Source organism: Centruroides vittatus, unplaced genomic scaffold (assembly GCF_030686945.1).
Source record: "Centruroides vittatus isolate TY-2023 unplaced genomic scaffold, ASM3068694v2 contig_882, whole genome shotgun sequence".
NCBI classification, from domain to species: domain Eukaryota; kingdom Metazoa; phylum Arthropoda; class Arachnida; order Scorpiones; family Buthidae; genus Centruroides; species Centruroides vittatus.
Window position 1 is genome coordinate 1,644,270 of NW_027122574.1, and position 20,745 is coordinate 1,665,014.

Genomic DNA, 20,745 nt, shown 5'->3' on the forward strand with positions numbered 1-20,745 from the left:
TGATTTTCTGTCCACAAATTATCATTTGGATTTGATGTGGTTGCTTGAGAAGCATCGTGATTGCCTTCAGGTTTGAGAATAGTCTCATCTTCAGGTTAAGAGATGACTTCATAATCACTGTCCTCACTTGAATCCTCAGAAGGTACATAATTGCTACTGTTGTTACCATTCTCGCAAAAAATTTTGTCAGATTCTGAATCACTTAGATTAGTGTAGTAATCAAGTTGTTTTCCAGTCAGTGGTCTTTTCTTATCAATATTGGGTATTTATAATTTGATTATAAAAATAAGTATAAAATAACACTGAAAAAAGATGTAAATGTGATGCACTCAACTCTATATCTGATTTATTACTAACAAATTTAGACGCATATCTCTGACTTGGCTGTAGCAAAGTGGCAGGTCGAATCATGTCTATGCACGAATTAACTCATAGTTTGGCTTTAGCAAAGAGCTTACATTAGCCAACTACGACATAATTCCTAAGACCTTTTTTTTTAAAAAAAAAAACACATTCTATATGCTTTTTGATGATTACTATGCGCTATAATTATAGACTTTAATAACATAATATAATTAAATTAAGTTGGCTTTTTACACTGGAATCCTGAAAAGTACCATGGCAGTCAATGTGTTAATGTTGTTACTATATGTAAATCAAAACCATAACATGTATAGAATCATCCATAATCATAATGAAAAATGTGCTCAGAAATAATTCCAAATGAATAAAAATCAAGGAAAGGAAATTGAACCAGCATATCCAACAAATGTGGTAGAGACAGAAGAACAGATGATTACCACAACCATAAAGAAGACAGGACTGTTCACAAGGTTTTTACTGGATTTATTTAGTATTGTTGTGTTACTGTCCTAGTGATAATTTAGAATCCTATTAATAAGGTGTATGTAATAATTTATAAGAATTGTATTTTTAACATATATTGTAATGTTGGCAAATGTCACCATATTTTCTGTTTCTTGTATGTCATCAAATTGATAAGGGCCAGTAAGGCCAAAATGCATTTTGATAAAGTTAATTAAATAGGCTGGGTGTGTAATAAGCCTATTCATTAGTCATAGTAACTAAGTAGTTTTTTTGTAATTATCAATTAGTTTTACTGTGGATATTAGACTCATTTAACCTATGATCACATGCAATAGTGACAATTTTCTACATCTACTAGCATTTTTCACCAAATTGACTTATTTAGCTGTGCTTCCATGATATTCTCATGCTAAATGTTATCCATCTACTAGGTAAAAATTTTGGATAAGAAGACATTTCTTATCACAGGGCCCCAAAAAAAACTAATGCAAAAAATTGCTAGCTTATGCATGCAGTCACATAAATTTTTCTTTATTGTCATATTATTGCATGATTAATGCATAAATTTTCTGCTCTGACTTCTACAGAGGTCTTACACAATTGCTGCAAGAGGTAGTCATGATGTCATGGATGTTTGTCAGCTCTGCACGACATAACGACATGGAAATTTATAACTTGCTATAACTTTGAACACTACAGACAATATTTTCTTCCAATTATATATATTTATGTTTACTCTGTAGAGTCCACCAAATGTATGATGTATATTTATGGGAGTACTCACTCATCAAAGGTTTAATATATTAATTATTTACTTAAATAGAAAAATTAAAAAACTTTTTTACCTTTTCCACTCTGTAAATCTCGATAATTAAAGAACACTCTAAGGCAGGCCTGGCCAACCCGCGGCCCGTCACGTTAAATTGTGGGGCCTGCTAAGCGATATTATATATTTATTAGAACTTTTGTTTTCCATTATGTGTATACCAAAACAATTAAATAAATGAAAATTTGCATGTGTCATTGTTATAATGCGCAGGTACAAATACAAACTCTTGGTATAACAATAAAATCTTATTCATTTTGTATTTGTTTTACTTTTTTAAAAGCATGTTTGCCTAAATTGTGGCCCACCGTAATGTTATGCATGATCAAAGTGGCCTGCAAAACAATTTGGGTTGGCCAGGCCTGCTCTAAGAGATTCAGTAGTTAAAAAACTTTTTCAATTAAAGCTTGTGTAAGCAATTTTTATGTATTATTCAAGCTGTTTTGTAACTGTTATTTCTTAATATACTTAACACATTGACTGCCACGTGACTTTTCAGGATTCTGTTGTAAAACGCCAACTTAATTTAATTATATTATATTATTAAAAACTCTAATCAGAGTACATAGTAATAATCAAAAAGCATATAGAATGTGTTTTTCTTAAAATAAAGGTATTACGAATTATCTCATAGTTGGCTTATGTAACAGAAAGCTCTTTGCTAAAGCCAAACTACGAGTTAATTCGTGCACAGACATGATTCGTCCTGTCACTTCGCTACAGCCAATCGGAGATGTGCGTCTAAATTCATTAGTAATAAATCGGATATAGAGGCGAGCATATCACATTTACATCTTTTTTGAGAGTGTTATTTTTTATTTATTTCTATAATCAAATTATAAATATCCCAATATGGATAAGAAAAGACCACTGACTAAAAAACAACTTGATTACTACACTAATCTAAGTGATTCAGAATCTGACAAAATTTTTGGTGATGATGGTAACGACAGTAGCGATTATGTACCATCTGAGGATTCAAGTGAGGACAGTGATTATGACGTCGTCTCCGAACCTGAAGATGAGACTATTCTCGAACCTGAAGGCAATGACGATGCGTCTCAAGCAACCACATCAAATCCAAACGATAATTTGTGGACAGAAACTCAACAAAATCCTGAACTATTTATTTTCCAAGAAAATGTTGGTTTGAAATTGGATACGACAAACCTTACAGTGCAAATGCTGGTAGACCTATTTTTTTCGGAAGAATTTCTTGCATTACTGGTTGAACAAACCAATTTGTATGCTGCACAAGAAATTGCAAAACATAAAGAAATAAAAAATGCTATCGTACTACACAGCTCTAAGAAAGACTATTAGATGACCCAAAAAGGTTGCATTACATATTATAGAAATATATATACATAATGCGCACAAACTGTTTCAAAAAGCAACTTCTTCTAAAATAAAACTTATAAAGTTTAGAGAAGCATTCGTCAAAGCGTTAATTGGAGAAGAGATTCAACCAGTTTCAAAAAAAATTAAATTGCAAGAGCTTCACTATTTACAGAGTATCCCACCTACTCAGAAAAAACAACATCCGACAAAGCCATGTCGAATTTGTACCAAAGCTAAAAAATGCCGAGAAACGCGTTATTTCTGTCCAATCTGTCTAGACAAGCCAGCCCTTTGCGTAGAAGATTGTTTTATAAATTATCACAAACAATAAAAATATTGTTTTGCTTTCGATTTTGAATACACTTTTTATGATTATATTTTCTGTTCATTTATTAATAAATGTTCTGTTCATGTAAGCCAAACTTAATTTTTTGTTCTTGCCCCTGAAGCTATCTATTCATATTTACACTGATATACTACGAATTACATCATAGCTGCACAAATATGGCAAGGAAACAAACTACGATATAACTCGTAGGTGGCGTCCTAGGCAGAAACGGTAACTACGAGTCATCTCGTAGATGGCAGTCAACGTGTTAATAATACTTAACGTTAAACTAAAATTTGAATTAGTCAAATAGTTTAAAATTAAGCAAGTATATTATAATATATAGTTAAAAAGTAAATACCTAAGGCTTGCTGATGAGCTATTAATAGTAGCACTTTTGGCTTTGGTACCTCTAGAGCTACTTCTCAGTAAAGATGATTGCTTCTTTGGACATTGTAGTAACATCACTAATTCAGCCAATGTTTTTGGTTTCAAACCTAAAATATATTAAATATACAATACAACATATGAAATATGTTTAAACTACTTTTACTATAATCAAATGCTATAAATAACAAATTTGAAAACATAAATTTTGTCAATAAATTCAACAAGAAGAAAAAATAATATTGATATGTGTATTTACCAATAAAAATTGTTAATTAAGAGATTTTCAATTGTTATTATTTATCAAAATAAATAGTTACAATGACGCATTAAATAAATATTTAATAAATAACAGAAATAAAAATAACTACTAAATAGAATCCTTTCACTATTATTCTCAGCTATAGAAATCATTTTTCAATTTTATTAAAAATTTATTTATTTTCATAATAAAAATTTCAAAAAATTATATATATTTTGTTTCATTTCACTTATATTTTATGAATTAATTTAATATCACAAAATAAAAATCTTAATTAACAAAAATGCAGTTTATGACAAAGAAACTGAAAAAGAATGCCTAATTTATTCATACAATCAAATGTTAGAGAATTCCTATATGTCTACACTTAATCAAAGCTAAAGCAAATGAAATTAACATATTTTAAATAATTTTTCTTGCCTTTTGTTAGTGCTGTATCTTGACTAACAGGAAGAGAACTCCCAATATTGATACTCATTCTTAATAATTCTAACATTTTTCTGCGTTCTGTCAATTCTTCATAAACTCTTAAAATTGAATCTTTCGCTTTATGTTCTTTCCATTCACTTGGTATATCATTATCAGTCAGAAATTTTTCACATTTTCTCTTTGATATAATTTTTCTCACTGCTCTTTTCCATCTTTCTTTTGGATTTATTTTTTCTTCAGGTGATGTTACCAACATTGTTAATGATGATACGGGATTATAACCTAAACGATGACCATAAATAACACTTTTGTCAATATATTCTATGGAGGGTCTTCTACTTTCAGGAACAAATTCATCATCTGGAGGACCTAGCATACAAACAATTTTTTTTTTAATTTTAATTTATTATTAGAAAATATTAAAAATAACTTTTTACATCATATTAATGTGTCATTTGTATTTTATTTTCTCTATATGATATATGAGATGATTTTAAATGAATTAATAAATCTAAAATTAAACTAAATTATTCATCAGTGAAGCACTGTAAATATGAAAATAATTGTTAATAAGCAAATAAAATTTTTATTACAAAAATTTATTGATCACAAGTAATAATTATGCCAGAGATAAGAATCCTACAACAATCAGACCAAGAGACTTTCTGTGGCTTCTACTATTGCTTAATAAAATATACTAAATTGCAAACGTTCAATTTTGCTATTATGAATTTTGAGTTACAAAAAAAATTTTTTTTTTAAATAAATATTTCTATTTAAATATAAAATATGTATATGTTTTGTACATATAAGATAAATGCACAGGGATGCAGATTTCTAAGATTAAGAAAGCCCTCCTTCTATGGATTAGATAATATTGAAGTTTAAAAATCTGATTAAATAACTCATATTGATGACCTGAAAAATCTTTATGTTTATTTTGAATTCATAAAAATAAAAATGTGAAAAAAACTTTACTTACTACTTTGACTCATTAATTCATTTTCCATATTAATATCTTTTTCAACTTGATTTAAAATATCATGCTGAAAAAAATTAATAATTATAAATAACATGTTATATAGAATTATTTAATATTAATAATATTAAAGACTTTTTAGTAATATGTTACAATAATAATTTAAAAATTGGATTAATATTGACTTATTACATTCAAAAATGAGAGCAATTTAGACAAAAGCATAAAATTATACTTATACTTAACTGACCTAAAGAGAAATAAAGCAAAATTATAATGATTTTCATGTTTACATTAAAGGAAATGCATGGAATTATATATAAAAATGTATTTTTTTTTAATATGTATTTTATCCTTGTATATCTGTCTGATTTACTAATGCAAATATCATGAAATCAAACTTTAAATGATAAATGTAACAAAGTTTAAACCAATACAGAGATAAAACAGTTAAGAAATGAAAAATTATGTCAAGAATATATATATAAATTAATATTTAATTTCAAAATGAAGCTATTTAAAATTATCATCTTCAAATTGATTCAAAGGTATGTAGACACAAGTGAAATAACTTTTGCAAAGAAATTTTATATACAAGAAAATAAGAAAGCTTTTTAACAAAAATATACCATTGTCACCAAATTAATAAAAATGAAAATCAATTTTGATGAATTATAACAAATAAAATTTACTTCAATTCATCAAATCTGCCAAATAAAATTTTAAGACTTTACATTACATAGAACATTCTAACAATATTTTTTGTTTATTTTATTTTGTCTAAGTTTCATCCAAAAGTTTTCATTGTTAAATTACAAACTATTGAAACTTTTGAGATGCAGAGCAATACATATTACAATTAATTATATTTTAATAAATTTCTGATTTGTTTTAATTGAATGCTTATAAAGCATTATTAAAAAAATTGAAAAATAATGACTTATATCAGTATTTCCCAATCAAAATATGTATAACCATAGAGTATCATGAGCTATACAAGACATTTGGTTCAATATGGTCAACATTTATTTTAATTTAAAGATAATATATACACAGATATGCAACAAATGATGTATGGCAATAGAAAAATATTTAAGTGAAATTAGTTTTGTTGGAGTAAGAATTATCCTACTTATTTTTATTTTTTAAAAATACTTATGAAATTACATTAATGTTAAAATTCCCAGACTTTAGATTATCATGAATATAATTTTTTTATAGGAATTATGCAAGGTCTTACTGGCTATTCTAAGGGTATGTCTGCCATAAAGGTTGTGAAATGCCAACCTACATTCTTATTATTTGCATTTAACTATGAGGAGTTCTCAGTACTATAGTTTTTATATCATTTAGAAACACAATATCAAAATGCATACCAAATTAAATTTATTAACAATTTTTTGTTTGAAAGATGTATTTAAATTATATAAAATTAAAAACAAATTAGATTTATATCATCAAACTCTATTAAAATATTTAATATTAGGTAAAAATGAGATGCATACATTTTTTAGAATTTAAGATTTTATGACATTAAATTGTCATCACTGATATTTTGTATATAAAAATATAATATTTTTAATAAACTTAAATAAAAATTTGCATTTTAATGGTTAATCTAGAACAAAAAGTTCTGTATTAAAGTTCAACAAAAACATACAAATTTATACAAACACTCTTAAATTACAAACTATAATTATTACCTCAGGAATACTTCCTAAAACTTCTCTATGCAACTGAACTATATAATTTGAAAATGATTTTTCTCCTATAATATTTACACCATGAATATAACACATCTGTAAAATAATAAACTTAAAAAAATCAAACTGTAATTTAATTAAAAAATAACCAGATAAAATAATAAACTATCTATTTTAAATATTAATGCTTATTAAAAAAAACTTAAATTTAATATTCAATTAAGAGTAACTTAAAATATGAGTGTATACAAATCAATGATGATGAAATCTTTAAATTTTTACTATTATACTGTTTTTGAAATAACATTAATACAAATTAAATGGAATCAATATTTTCTGCATTTATTTTTCTGCTGTAAAGAATTTTCAGAATGTCAGAATTTTAAGATTATGATTCATGAGAAAGATAATGTTATGGAGAACTTTCTGTATATATTTTGTAAAAAGTTATCTATTTAATGTGTTAAATAAAGTACTTGTAATGCTTTCTCCCTTCCTTCTCAAGGGTTAGGAGGAATTGAAATAAATAGTTAATATACAGTTTGATAAAGTTCATAATATATTTAAGTACAAAAATATGACTGATGGTATTTACATTTAATAAATATAAAAATATTACGTATATACAAAGAAGAATTTTGCAACAGTTTCTTAGCTATCATTTTAACATACCAGCAACAGTCCACAAAAATTCACAAACATGGAGATGACCTTTCTTTTGAGGCTCCATCTCCATAATAAAATGCAAAAATGGAAAACAGCATCCTCTGACATTCTTGCCAAAATTCACAAAATAATACATTCAAGTAAAAAGTTAAAATATGACAGGTTTGGCAAGATTTTACTGTATATATACATAAGATATACAGTAAAACCTTCCAAAATGAAACTTGGATAAAATGGAAACCTGCTTAAATGGGAAAAATTCTTTGAAACAGAGAAATTTATTTATGTTAGAAAAACCTGTTCAAAATGGAAACATGCCAAATTATAAAAAATATTTGGTACTATACAACTCTGGTTTACACAGTTTTTCACAGTATATTGGTCAATGGTAATTAAAGTGCACCTATTCAATGCTATCTAGAGAGAGATTTAGCTGTCCAGATGCAATAAAATCTGATATGGTGACATGTGTTGTAATTAAATGTTTACATCTTAGTAATGCAGGAGATACTGCTCTATGTTGTCCATTCTGAAAGTGTAAAACCTGAAGTAAACAACTGCCTTCAGGTTTCAATGCATATTCAATGGCCAACCATAATTAATCTTCTGTGAAGCTTCTAACATGCAGTGTGCTACTCTGTCAAATTTTTACTATGTACTTAATTAACCACACATTTTAAGTATCTCCAAAACCAAAACCCTCAATAAATTAAGATCAAGAGAATAAGGTGGCCAGACCAATTGCTCTTTTATCAGTGAAATATTGCCACAAAAATGATTGTAACCAATGTCAGTGTAAGGATAAGTTCTGAGTATTTACTAATTTTTCCAGTATACATTGTGGGTGTTTAGTACAGCTATATCTATGATGTATATGATTTTGTTTCGTTTGTCAACATGATGTTTGATCTATTATAATGTATTGTTTTGTCTGTGATTATATCTCAGTCATAGTATATTTTGCATGTATTGTTTTCAATAATGATCTGAGGTGTATATTTTTAGTATGGTTCCTGGGTATATAGTAGATTGTGTTTGTATGCAAGGTTTTGATGTATTGTATTTGCTATTTGGATGTATGAATGCAACTAGTTTGTTTATATTAAAACTGAAACCTGACTTGATATGTTCTATAGTCTTGTGCATAATGTTCCATTTTCTACAAGTGCTATGTCTTTTAAAATGTTCTTCCCATAGTTTCTTGCATTTATGACCTACTCTTGTATGAAAATATTATTATTATTGTTATTAAACAGTAAATGAAAATATATTAATAAATGATAAATATAATGCTTGTTTATCATTTGTGTTTTTATTTATCATTAAGTGTTGTAATCTTAATATCACTTTTGTAAAATTTTTTTAAGCAAACAGTTGTTCAAAATTGTTTTTCAAATTTGCTTATGTCGTTCAGGCAAAAATGTTCTTTATATATAATGTGCTGAAAGATAAGCACTACTGACTGAAAAACACATTTTGTCTTTAGAGTACTTACATTTGTCAAAGTATAATATTTAAAAACATTAAAATTAAATATAGTTAATATTAATATTTATTTTAAAAATATTCTTTGAAGTTTATAGTCTGTATAACAGTAAATATCTAAAATAAGCAAAGAAATAAAATTGTCTTAAATCATCAAACTTTCAAAATTATAATAGAGAAAAAAAAACGTTTTTATTTATGTTTTATGTGGATAAAATAATTTCTTAATTCCTACAATACATAAAATTGTTACTTTCTATCATCAACACCAAGATTAATGTAATAAAGTAATAAAATTTAAAATTAAATGCTTTAATAAATTGCAATAAACAATTTAAATAAAGATATAAATAACTTAAATTTTTCTGATTACTCACTTCCATGATATCAGATAATTTCATTCTTAAATTAATATTGGAATGTTTCATTGCTTGTATTGTTGAGATCAAAACAGATGAAAGATTTGAATAATACTGTAAAAATAAAAATAAAACAATAATTATGTAAATGATATATCACGTATCTGAAATATTTGAAAATATTTAAAAATATGGAAAAGTTAAAATTCATATTAACAGAGAAAAACCATTTGAAAGATGGTAGAAGGTCTACACCAGAGAACAGTAAAGTACAATTACAGTACAACAGTACAAACAAACAGTACAATTACAAAATTTATAGAATATTTCTATATATTAAAAAATATATAGAAATAAAATCTTCCTTGTATGTAATTTAATTAAATTGATTAGTTTAACAAACTGAATTTTGTTTTACTTACAATAACACAATTTAGAATGCAGGTCAAATAAGATAAATGTACAAAAAGCATTCAAATATATCGAAAATTCTTTATATGTGAAAAAGTAAATTTTATGTAATAAAATTATACTCAAAAAACTTCTACAAATTAAATAAAAATCCAGTGTCTTAATACAAAAAAAAAAAACAACAAAACATGAAACATCCAAGTGTTTTCAAGTTACAATGATCATCATCAGGGATACAAAACAGAACTTTGTTGTTATGAAAGCCAGATGTAACAATATAAAACTTTTAACTCCAGCAATGGTTTTTGTTTATATTTTTACATCTGTCCTTCATAAAAATTGTTTAAATTAATTCTATTCAATTAAATGATAAAACTTTAATCATTTTTTTAAAAAGTATTTAGAACTTAAAAACTTTAGTATTTGAATGCATTTTTGAAATCTAATATTAGTTTGACTTTGAAGCATGATTTCTAAAGTAAGGTTTAGAGTTTTAGAATCATTCTTAAATTAAATTTTTGTTAATTTAGAACTTTATTTGTCTTCAAATAATAATATTCTTTTATATGTTGCATATTTATTTTCAATTGTTATAATAAAAATTCCTGCATATTGCCACATGGACACTAAAATTATTCAGGATAAGATTACAATCCATCATTTTTCAGTTACACTTTTATCTTCAATCAATCAATAACTGACAATTTTCTGTAATATTTTTTCATAATTTTATCATGAAATGTGGATTAAGATTTTAGAGTTATCGATAATTAACTTATTTATATAACCGTCATATAAATTATTTTTGGTATGGAAGATTATGAAATTTTTCTAACATTACATTAATGGATCTTCATTTTACTTATTCACGATAAGCAGGTATTAAAAATATTTTTATTTATACTCACAGACAACCGAGATTCTTGCTGAACATATTCAGTTGCTAAATGCAACGTTTGACCTAAAGTGTACACGTACATCTGTTGGACAAAAATTCAAAGCACTTTTTTATTTAAAAATTTATTAATGGCATGATTAAAAGGAAATTTATCTCTTACCATTTCAATATCTAAATCTGTAGCAGCTGCGCCAACATTTTGCATGTCATTACACCAGTACGGTGTCCCTTGAACATTCTGTATACTGCAACTACTCAGTAATACTCTTCCCATAGCTGTACATTGTAAGCTATTTAAAGTTACTAACTGTTGAGGAATACCATCTTTATGAGCACAACCTATTTAAAAAGGGTAAATATTGTTTAAATTTAAAGATGTTAAAAAACTGAAGTAAAAATACAAATTAAATTATTGTTGAATAAGTGAAATTTACTCATATTTATGAATTCACATTCAATAAACTTTATTTTTAATTATTTATAAAACTTGCATCTGCTTAATAATATTTCATTAAAAAATTAATAAAATAATAGAAATATTATCAACTCGAGGAAGCATATGATTATAAAGATTTAAAGTAGTGTGTGTATGCTTTCTTCATGAACTAAACTCATTACTTTGAATTCTAAGAGATCTGAAAAACTTTCAAATTGTCAAATGAAGTAATAAAAAGTTAGGAGGCAGTACAGCATTTTATAACTAAGGAGAAGAAAAACAAATCATATTTATTAAGTCAAAAAAATTGAACATAAAAATGTAATAAAATTCTGTAAAAGTTATTTATCAAGTTTTATTAAAACAGAGTGAAAGCCTTGTAAAATGATATTAGAATGCTAGGACAATGATTATTAACATTTCAGGAAAATTCCATTACAGGGGGGAAATAAACAATAAGGGTGTGGTCAGCAAGGTCAACTAAATCATTTGGTCAAATCTCATTTAGTCAATCTTTCTCATATTTACACGATAAATATCATTTGTAATGCAGGGTGCAACTTATTTTTCCTTCTATTATCTAAAATGATCAAAATTTTGACCTAATGTATGTAATGTATTGTTGGTAACTATGAAAAATGACAGTACAAGCTATTAAATTTGAATTAATAAAAGTTTGCTGCATTACTAGTCTTATTTTTACTGTCTCAATTCAAAACCATAATTCGTTTTGCTAATGTCAATGTTTTTAATGACAAGAAAAACAAAATATGATCACTAAAAATGTTAAAAAATTAGTATTAAATTCTGTTTGCAAGTAATTTAATATAAAGTTTGTTTAAAAAATCAAACATCAATTTGAATACATTTAAATATCATTTTTATTGGATTTAAATACCATTCATTTCTGATCTGTAGAGAATTTAGATAATAGAATAAATGCCAAGGAGTCTGTTCCGGTTGGGGGAGTCTTTCCCATTGTGGAGGATGTCAAAGATGATTGGACATCTCCTGTATGTAATCCGAATGTGGCATTTGTTAGCGATCTCCATGTGTAACTGTTTAATGTATGCAGTGGTGATATTCGAAATAGTTAACAAAGGGTTCGCTAGTAGAAAATTTTTCCCTGACAATCACTGAGAAACGAAATGGAAGTTTTGGCTAGAAATAAATACAATACCTTTTCTTGCGATATATCTAATAATCAGTGGCGTATTTGGAACGTAACGAGACCTGGGCGAAGACCAGGTAACGATAGTATATTAGTGCTGCCGACCTTTTTTTTTTTTTTTTTTTTTTTTTAAGGCAGAGAAATATTTCACCCCAAATATCACTGCTAATAATAGACTGATGTCAACATCTCTCGTAATACAATATCCATTTTATTTCGCTGTCCATGGCCCGACACGTGTTCCACAGCCATCTTGTATTATCTCGCGCGCTTGAGATTGTGGGATCTCTCTTATTACTGGATCTAGTTTCAAGAACTCTCTTGAATCGATTGCGATTAAACCTCATTTCGGTCGAGATTGAAACGGTAGAGAGAGATCGCACCAAGACATAGTCCCCGACCTTGCTCACAATCTAGATTGAAATGCTCGGTGCGAACCGAGTATAAGGCTCTAGTTTAGTAGTATTACAGAGTATAATACGTATATTTTAATATATTTAAAAAAAACAAAACCACTGACTGTTTCACAAGGTTCCGTGTGTTTAACAAGGTTTGGAAAAACTGAAAATTTTAACAACGGGTTCGGCCGAACCTGTGCGAACCCGTTGAATATCACCACCGAATGTATGGATTAAACATGATAAGGACACATGGTTCATTGTCTTGATATCCTCCACAATGGGAAAGACTCCCCCAACCAGAATTTAGATAAATTATTCATTGTAAACATGCATTAATTGTATAATTAAATTTGCTTTTATTTCAAGATAACCACACATACAGGAACCACTTACCAGTGTTGGAAACGAAAAAATATTGTTAACGTTTTCGAACTTTGGAAGTTCTTCTTCAGACGATAAAAACGATGAATTGCAGATCCAAAAATAGAACGATTATTTTTAAACGAAATCGAACACTTCACGTTAAAGCTGGTTGATCGGACATTCGCATTCGGTGCGGGTAGATGACGATTAAAGGTCAGTGTTGATGAGGGCCGATTAAAGGTCCGTGTCGATGAGGACATGCGCATTCGGAGCACCAGCACTGAATGTGAATGTCCAATCAACCGGCTTATAACGTGAAGTGTTCGATTTCGTTTAAAAATAATCGTTCTATTTTTGGATCTGCATTCCATCGTTTTTATCGTCTGAAAAAGAACTTCCAAAGTTCAAAAACGTTAATGACGTTTTTTCATTTCCAACACTGGTAAGTGGTTCCTGTACATGTGGTTTACATCCCTGGTGTTCCATGAATGTAGAAGCTTTCGAGATAACCTTAATCAATTTTATATTAAAACATGCAAGAAGATATAATGCATCTTTCTTTACGATTTACTGATTCCATCAGTGGTGAGATGTATCAGAATGTTCCCAATACATTGAAATTGGTTTTATAAACCAATGCTCCACTCTCTCTCTCTCTTTTTCAATATGGATTCTTTATATTGTTTTGCCATGGCAGACATTTGAACATGACAATGGACATACCATGCTGTAAAACTAATTCATAGTAGAGACGGAGTATCCTCTCTTCATGTGATTTGTCACTTATGACCATGTAATGTATTGTTGGTGTCACTTTTGGATGGGTACCAACTAGGTATGTACAGTACTTCCAATGTTGGACTGAAAACATCTGTGCCATTCTTCCACTGAATCATTTGTTTTTGCATCTTCAGATTGCTGATACATATTCCACATCTTGAGGGCATAACTTAGTTTCCATCATCCACGACACTGTGTAATTACATATTGTGTGGTGACATTTACTTGGATTCTATATCCACAGGGCATGAAGAAAGCTTCAACTTGCTTGGACAGTAAACTCTGTGACTGATCTGCATAATCTTGATTAATAATACATATGACGAACAACTGCACACCAGGTGTATAAAATAAAATATTACATATATTTGTCGTAAAGGTTTGTATTGGTTTTCATGGTTTGTAAAATAACTGTAAGATGTTTTTTAACACATGTTTCATTTCAGATATTTTATTGTTCATTTGTGAGTCAAATAAAGAAGTAAGCAGAATGACACTCTAAACAGTTTAGCAACTTTGTCTAAAGATTTGAGAGTCCTAAAGTGTTCATTGATAGTGCATTAAGTATTACATTGCCAAACCCTCAAAATTTAAAAAGAAATATTTAATATTATTTACCTATTTTATTGAATTAAGAGTGTTAAGTTTGGGTGATAATTAGTATATATTTGATTTAACCTACTGATATTTAAAATTGGGGTTTATTCTCTGGGGTTTTATATGGGAGTTTAATATCCAATGGATTATTATCCTAGAATACCATTTTTATATAGGTAATGCATATTTTAAAGTATTGAAAGATTTGACATCAGAAAAACTCCAAAAACTAATTAATCACATAATTTGTAGAAACATTTTCATAAAGATATAACACATATTTGAACTTTATCTTTCATCAGTTGAACTATGTAAAATATTTGAAAATGGCAATTGTTGGTGTGTCATTGCAATGTATCGGGTTTTAGTATAGATTTTTATATTTATATTTGAAAATCACAATTCACTACAATATATTATTTGAAAATATTTACCAAATCATTATTTCACTTTATACGACATAGCAAAAATCCTACATTTAGCAAGTCATACTGGCTGATCAGAGAAAATTAATTAAATTTAATGTTTCACTTTTTCTGTTAATATGAATTTTATTAAAAATTTTGGTTAATATATATTTCACTTCTGCCTTTAAGCAATCCCTAATTTCAAGATTTATTTACTTAGCATGTTCAAACCTTTTGGTTCATCTTCAGAACACACTGTTCAATATCTATCTTGAGCTGGAACAAGATAGATACTGAATGAAAGAAAAACATCCAAAATATTCTATTGAATGAAAGTATTAAATTTCAAATATTTGAAGGAAATGGAATGCTCTGATAATGAACTAAAACGTTTGAAAGTTCTAAGTGAGTAAATCTCAAAATGAATATGCTGCAAAGAGCAAAATTAAGTGAAATTTTTAAAAAATTGAAATGACATAGTAATAGAAATTTTGTTAGATAATTTAAATCAATTTTTATAATGTACTTTTTATTACTTTTATTATGTATTAAATGCATAAAAATTCATATTTAGTTATTATTACATTTATTTAATTTTTAAATATTAAAACTATAATTCATTAAAAAATACACTTTAAATTTATGAATTTGAAGATTAATTAATAAATTTTGAATTGCTAAATTTTAAAATATCTTCAAAACAAAACAAATAACTGTCAGAATATTTCATGAAATTACAGTAATTTTCATTATTAGCAACAATAATTAATTCATACCTAAATTCATGTATTAATTTTTATAGTAAAATAATCAAATATAATTAGATTTTGTCTGGGTATAACTATTTAAGTTGGTTACAAATTCTGCACTGATCTTGATTTACATATTCTCAGCAATATCGGTCATAATGTTATGTTTGACATTAAAATAAAAATTTTCTTGACAATTTTAAATAAAAGAAAACAGGATAAAAATAAAATACAGTTCATTTCTATAAAGAAGACTTTGGAAGGAAAAATTCTTCCAAAAGTCTTGAAGTTTAATGTATTAAGTACTTTTGAAGAGCTCCTCAAAAAAATAACTCGTCTTCACCTTCACATACTCTTTAAAGTATTTAATAAACGTCAAGACTTCTGAAAGAAGACCTTATTTTATTTTTAACAGTATTTGGAGTTGTATTACTGAATGAGAAGAAAACATTTCAGTGTTTTCTTCATATGCCATGAAGTGAACAAAATCAATCAACTTTAAACAAATCATCTGAGACACTGCAAATGTTTATATCTTTTCTGAAATGTATCTACAATTAAACAGACATTAAATAGTTCTAACTTTCAGATAAATGATAGGAATAGTAATAAATTTGACATTTTTCATTATTCTATTATAACTATTTTGCAAAACCTTAAATTATATCTTAACAATCCTAATTTAAAAATATGGTAGAGCGTCGTTTATCCGAAAGCTGATCAACCGAAACGTCGGTTAACCGAAAGCTTTCCAGTCGGACTGTGTCGTGCTGAATCGAACGCTTTTGATACTAGATTAACTTTTAAAGTATAATTTTTTTGTTTTTATACTTTTCAATATATTTATTTTGTTTGTACAAAATAAAGAAATAATTTTTAACAATACAATAGTCACGATTATTATTATAAAAATTTTCGTATGGCTTAAAATCAATGAAAATTCAATGCAAAGCGACACGCGACGGAGAAAAATTTCAACATGGGATAGGTTAACATATTTTTTCATACATAATCGGTTATACGAACAACCCCAGTCCCCAATTGATTTGGATAAACGACGCTCTACTGTATTCATAATTAATAAATATGATATAAGATAGATCAACTGAAAATTATTGTTAAATTATTTCCTGATTAAAACATTCATTTTTAAACAGTTTTATTAAAATCTTCATTTAAAAATTATGAAAGTATTGAAACGTTATAATTTTAAAATTAGTAAAATAATATATTAAAAAAAAAAAAAAAAAGACTTTGATTAATGCACAAAATTAATATCAAGAAAGAATTTTTAAAACATTAAAAATTTGGATAATTTTATTATTCAAAGAATAACAATTTATTATATTTATATTTAAATAGAAAATTTTCAACATCAATAACAGAGCCAAAAATGCATATGACATAAATTTTGACTATCTTACAATATTAATTTTCAAATTCAGTTATTATGAGTCACTGTTTGACATAATTTTCTGATTAATTACAGTTTATTTTAAGAATCTACAAAGTATTTCTTTTAAAGAAAAATAATTTATCATGTATACAAGCAATGAATTAAGCATCATTTTAAAGCTATTATCAACTACTTTGCTTTTCATCATATATATAATCAAGAGAAATTAGTGAAATATAATTTTAAATATATTTTTTAAACCAATTATCATTGTAATATTTTATTTTATATATTTGGAAATTCATAAAACATCCTAATAACAACAATACAAAACAATTATTGATACTGCTACAATTTGTATTACATAAAATCTGACAGATAAAATTCCATTAATAATTTTCTAAGGAATAAAAAAAATTGTTTCTTTTTTATCAAAAGAATATTACAACAACAATTACACATACATATATTTAAAACTCATTTTTCTATTGCAATTGTTATGGGCATGCTTCAGTTCATCAAAGAATATTTTCTTTTAGGAAATGAAACTATTATTATGTACTATTATTTATAATTTTCTGTTTGTTTGGAATTTTGGATAGCTTCCAAAACAGATTAACAATGTTTATCCTTATTAATATATTTATAATTTACCTGTTTCATAATTTACAATCTCCTTTTCTGTATTAAAAAAACTAATAGTTAAAATGTCAAAAATGATTATTTATAACTGATGATGTCGCCATACATCAAGTTGATGGCATCATTTTACAGATATCTTACTTTAAATAATGCTATAATATGTGAGAGCCAAAAACTTTTACAAACATACTTTAAGTGTATTTTGTAACTTTGATCTAAATCCAAATATTGCATTTTTGATTTAAAAAAAAAAAAAATCCCTCTTTTATTGACAGAATTGAAGAATAAGAGACTGAATTTTGTTTCATTTTTAGTACAGCATAAAATTGCAATTTGTTTATAGATAATTATGTAAATAATATTATATAATCATTAAAAATTTTTATAAACAGTTATCTTACTGCTCAACGGTGTTGACAAATAAAAAAAAATAATTCAAAAAATATCAATGTTAAATATTTTTATTATTTTCATTAATATTGCCAGGAATTTCTGAAATAATGAAATACATTAAAACATTTAAATCTATACAATTATAATACAAAATAAAGTTTACTATGTACAGTTTGATATAAAAGTTATTACTTAAAATAAAATTTTACAAAATTATCTATTCTAAATTATAATTTCTGAAATTTGCTCTAATATAGAAATAAATTTTCTAAATTTTCCAAGTCTAAGATTTTAATTTCCTTTCAGATTTACAGAATTAATCATTCTTTCATGCTTACTGTCTTAATGAATATCCATTTTAAAAATGATAAACAATTTGAGTTTTATGACATTTAAACTATTAAATCTTTCTTTTTAAATATGGTAAGAAACAATTATTCTATGGAACTGATTACCATTCACTAAAAGTTCAATATTGTATATAAAAAAGTGACTTGTTTTCTTATACATCTGTTAATTTGGATATTTATTAAAATGATTATGATGATATTTTGATTTATATGCTTTAGAATTTTCCTCATACTCTAGTAATAAATTTCCTCATATTCTAAAAGTTATAAATTTGTCAACTTGCAATTTAAATTGAATAATTACGTAATGATTATCTTAATAAAGTTTTTATTTACACTTCTCCAACACTACAAAAATAATACATTAAACAGACTGTCCTTCAGAATTAACAGCTTTTTTTGAAACAAAATATACATGCAAGTTCTTTTGACAAGATATTATTGTCTTCATCAGGTGAGAAATTTTATATTTATATATAAAATTTTTTATGTTATGAAAAAGCTGTTAACACTCAAAGATAGTTTATTTAATATGTTATTTTCATGACTACCTTTTAACATCTCAGCAAAAACTTACAGAATCGATAAAAATATTAATAATAAACAATTTTTCAGTCATTAAATTACTCTTTTAAAGAATAAACAGTTTCATAAATTTTTTTTTATCATTACTCAATTAAATGTTTCTTGAAATACACACAGAAGATCGAATGCTATCTGAAACTTTTGTATTGTGCATTTATAAAAAAAAAATTATTTTAACATTACTAGTTTTAAAAATATTCTTTCAAATGTAACCAATAACAATGTATTTGTTATCAATGCTAATTGTAATCATTGTACAATATTTTATATAATCTTAAATAAATCAATGATGCGCAATGATATAAGTCTCTTAAGTGAGTAAATTATCTTATACAGTATACTTAAACAATTTTAATTAATTAGAACTTAATGATGTGTTTTAATTATTTTGTAACACCAAATAAGTTAATTTGCATATATAATAAATCAATTTAGATTTTAAATTGTAATATATCATCATAATTAAACTAATATTATTGAATAAAAAATGTATGTCATAACAATTGTAATCATAATTATCAAGTTATTTAAATATAATCTGTAATTGGATTTGTATAAAATATGAAAACAGAAGATTGTGTAGTGTTATAAAGGAAAACTATAACTATAGGTGATTAAAAAATCTCATATGTCACAGCTCACTTGTAACTGAAGTGTTGAAAATCATTAATACATTGTTATCTGATTTTAATCTTACAGCAACTGTAAAATGCACTTGGATCTGAAAAAAGATCATAATACTCATCTCTATAGCAAATTTACTTCATAGAAAAAATTATCAGATCGTAATAGCATTGTGTTCTGATAACGTTCAATCTCTAATTGATATTCTATCTTACTTTGAAAAAGAATAAATTTTATTACAATATAAAAATAAAATATTTTTACTAACCTTTCAGAAACAAATCCTGGATAGCTTCAACAGTGTGGTGCAGGACGCTCCATAATTCAGCCTCCGTAAGAGATGAGCCTCTGACCTCCAATATCTCCAATAAAGTAACATGGACATTTTCCAAAACTGGCATGCTACAGTGATAATAAGCCATATCAAGTTTCTGCATAAGATTTTTCCATTTTGGTTCTCGAAGATCGAGACCCAATGGATTATTCTGAAAAACTAATTTACTCATTATAATTACACGAACAAATTAGTCTAATGTCTTAAAGCAAACACTTTTAGAATATGACAACAAAATCATGTCATTGCTTTTCTTGTTTGATATAAAATTCAAATGTAGCTTAGAAAGACAAAATCATAAAATATATAAATTTAGAGAGAGATAACAGATCAAATTGTTACTTCACTCTATAATAATTTCTCTCGGTATGTTTTCCGAAACAGGAAATTTCATAATACTCCAACATTTACTATGGATTTTAACAAACAGGATTAACAATACTGAAGTCATAAGGAATTTCCTGTAGAATCTAAATTATCTAGCAATGCAAAATCTGATTGGTAAATATGTGAATGACAGTCAAACATCTAAGGTTTCTTAATAGCAATTTTGCAGTCTAGTTAATTTTACATTTTGTTGAGACAAATATTTATTGGAAGGCTGTTCATTTTAAC

At 26.3% G+C, this 20,745-nt stretch overlaps 1 protein-coding gene across 1 annotated transcript in view; it reads right to left on the reverse strand.

Moving 5' to 3' along the window:
• LOC136983411 (tyrosine-protein phosphatase non-receptor type 13-like) overlaps nt 1-20,745 on the reverse strand; it is a 100,315-nt gene that overhangs the window by 67,540 nt on the left and 12,030 nt on the right. The window contains exons 2-9 of the mRNA XM_067280130.1: nt 20,065-20,198; nt 11,063-11,241; nt 10,913-10,984; nt 9,612-9,707; nt 7,084-7,179; nt 5,384-5,447; nt 4,393-4,770; nt 3,685-3,820 (exon numbers count right to left, since the gene is read on the reverse strand). Coding sequence (XP_067136231.1) covers nt 3,685-3,820; nt 4,393-4,770; nt 5,384-5,447; nt 7,084-7,179; nt 9,612-9,707; nt 10,913-10,984; nt 11,063-11,241; nt 20,065-20,197 — 1,154 coding nt within the window. The 5' untranslated portion in view covers nt 20,198. The remainder of the gene's footprint in view (nt 1-3,684; nt 3,821-4,392; nt 4,771-5,383; nt 5,448-7,083; nt 7,180-9,611; nt 9,708-10,912; nt 10,985-11,062; nt 11,242-20,064; nt 20,199-20,745) is intronic.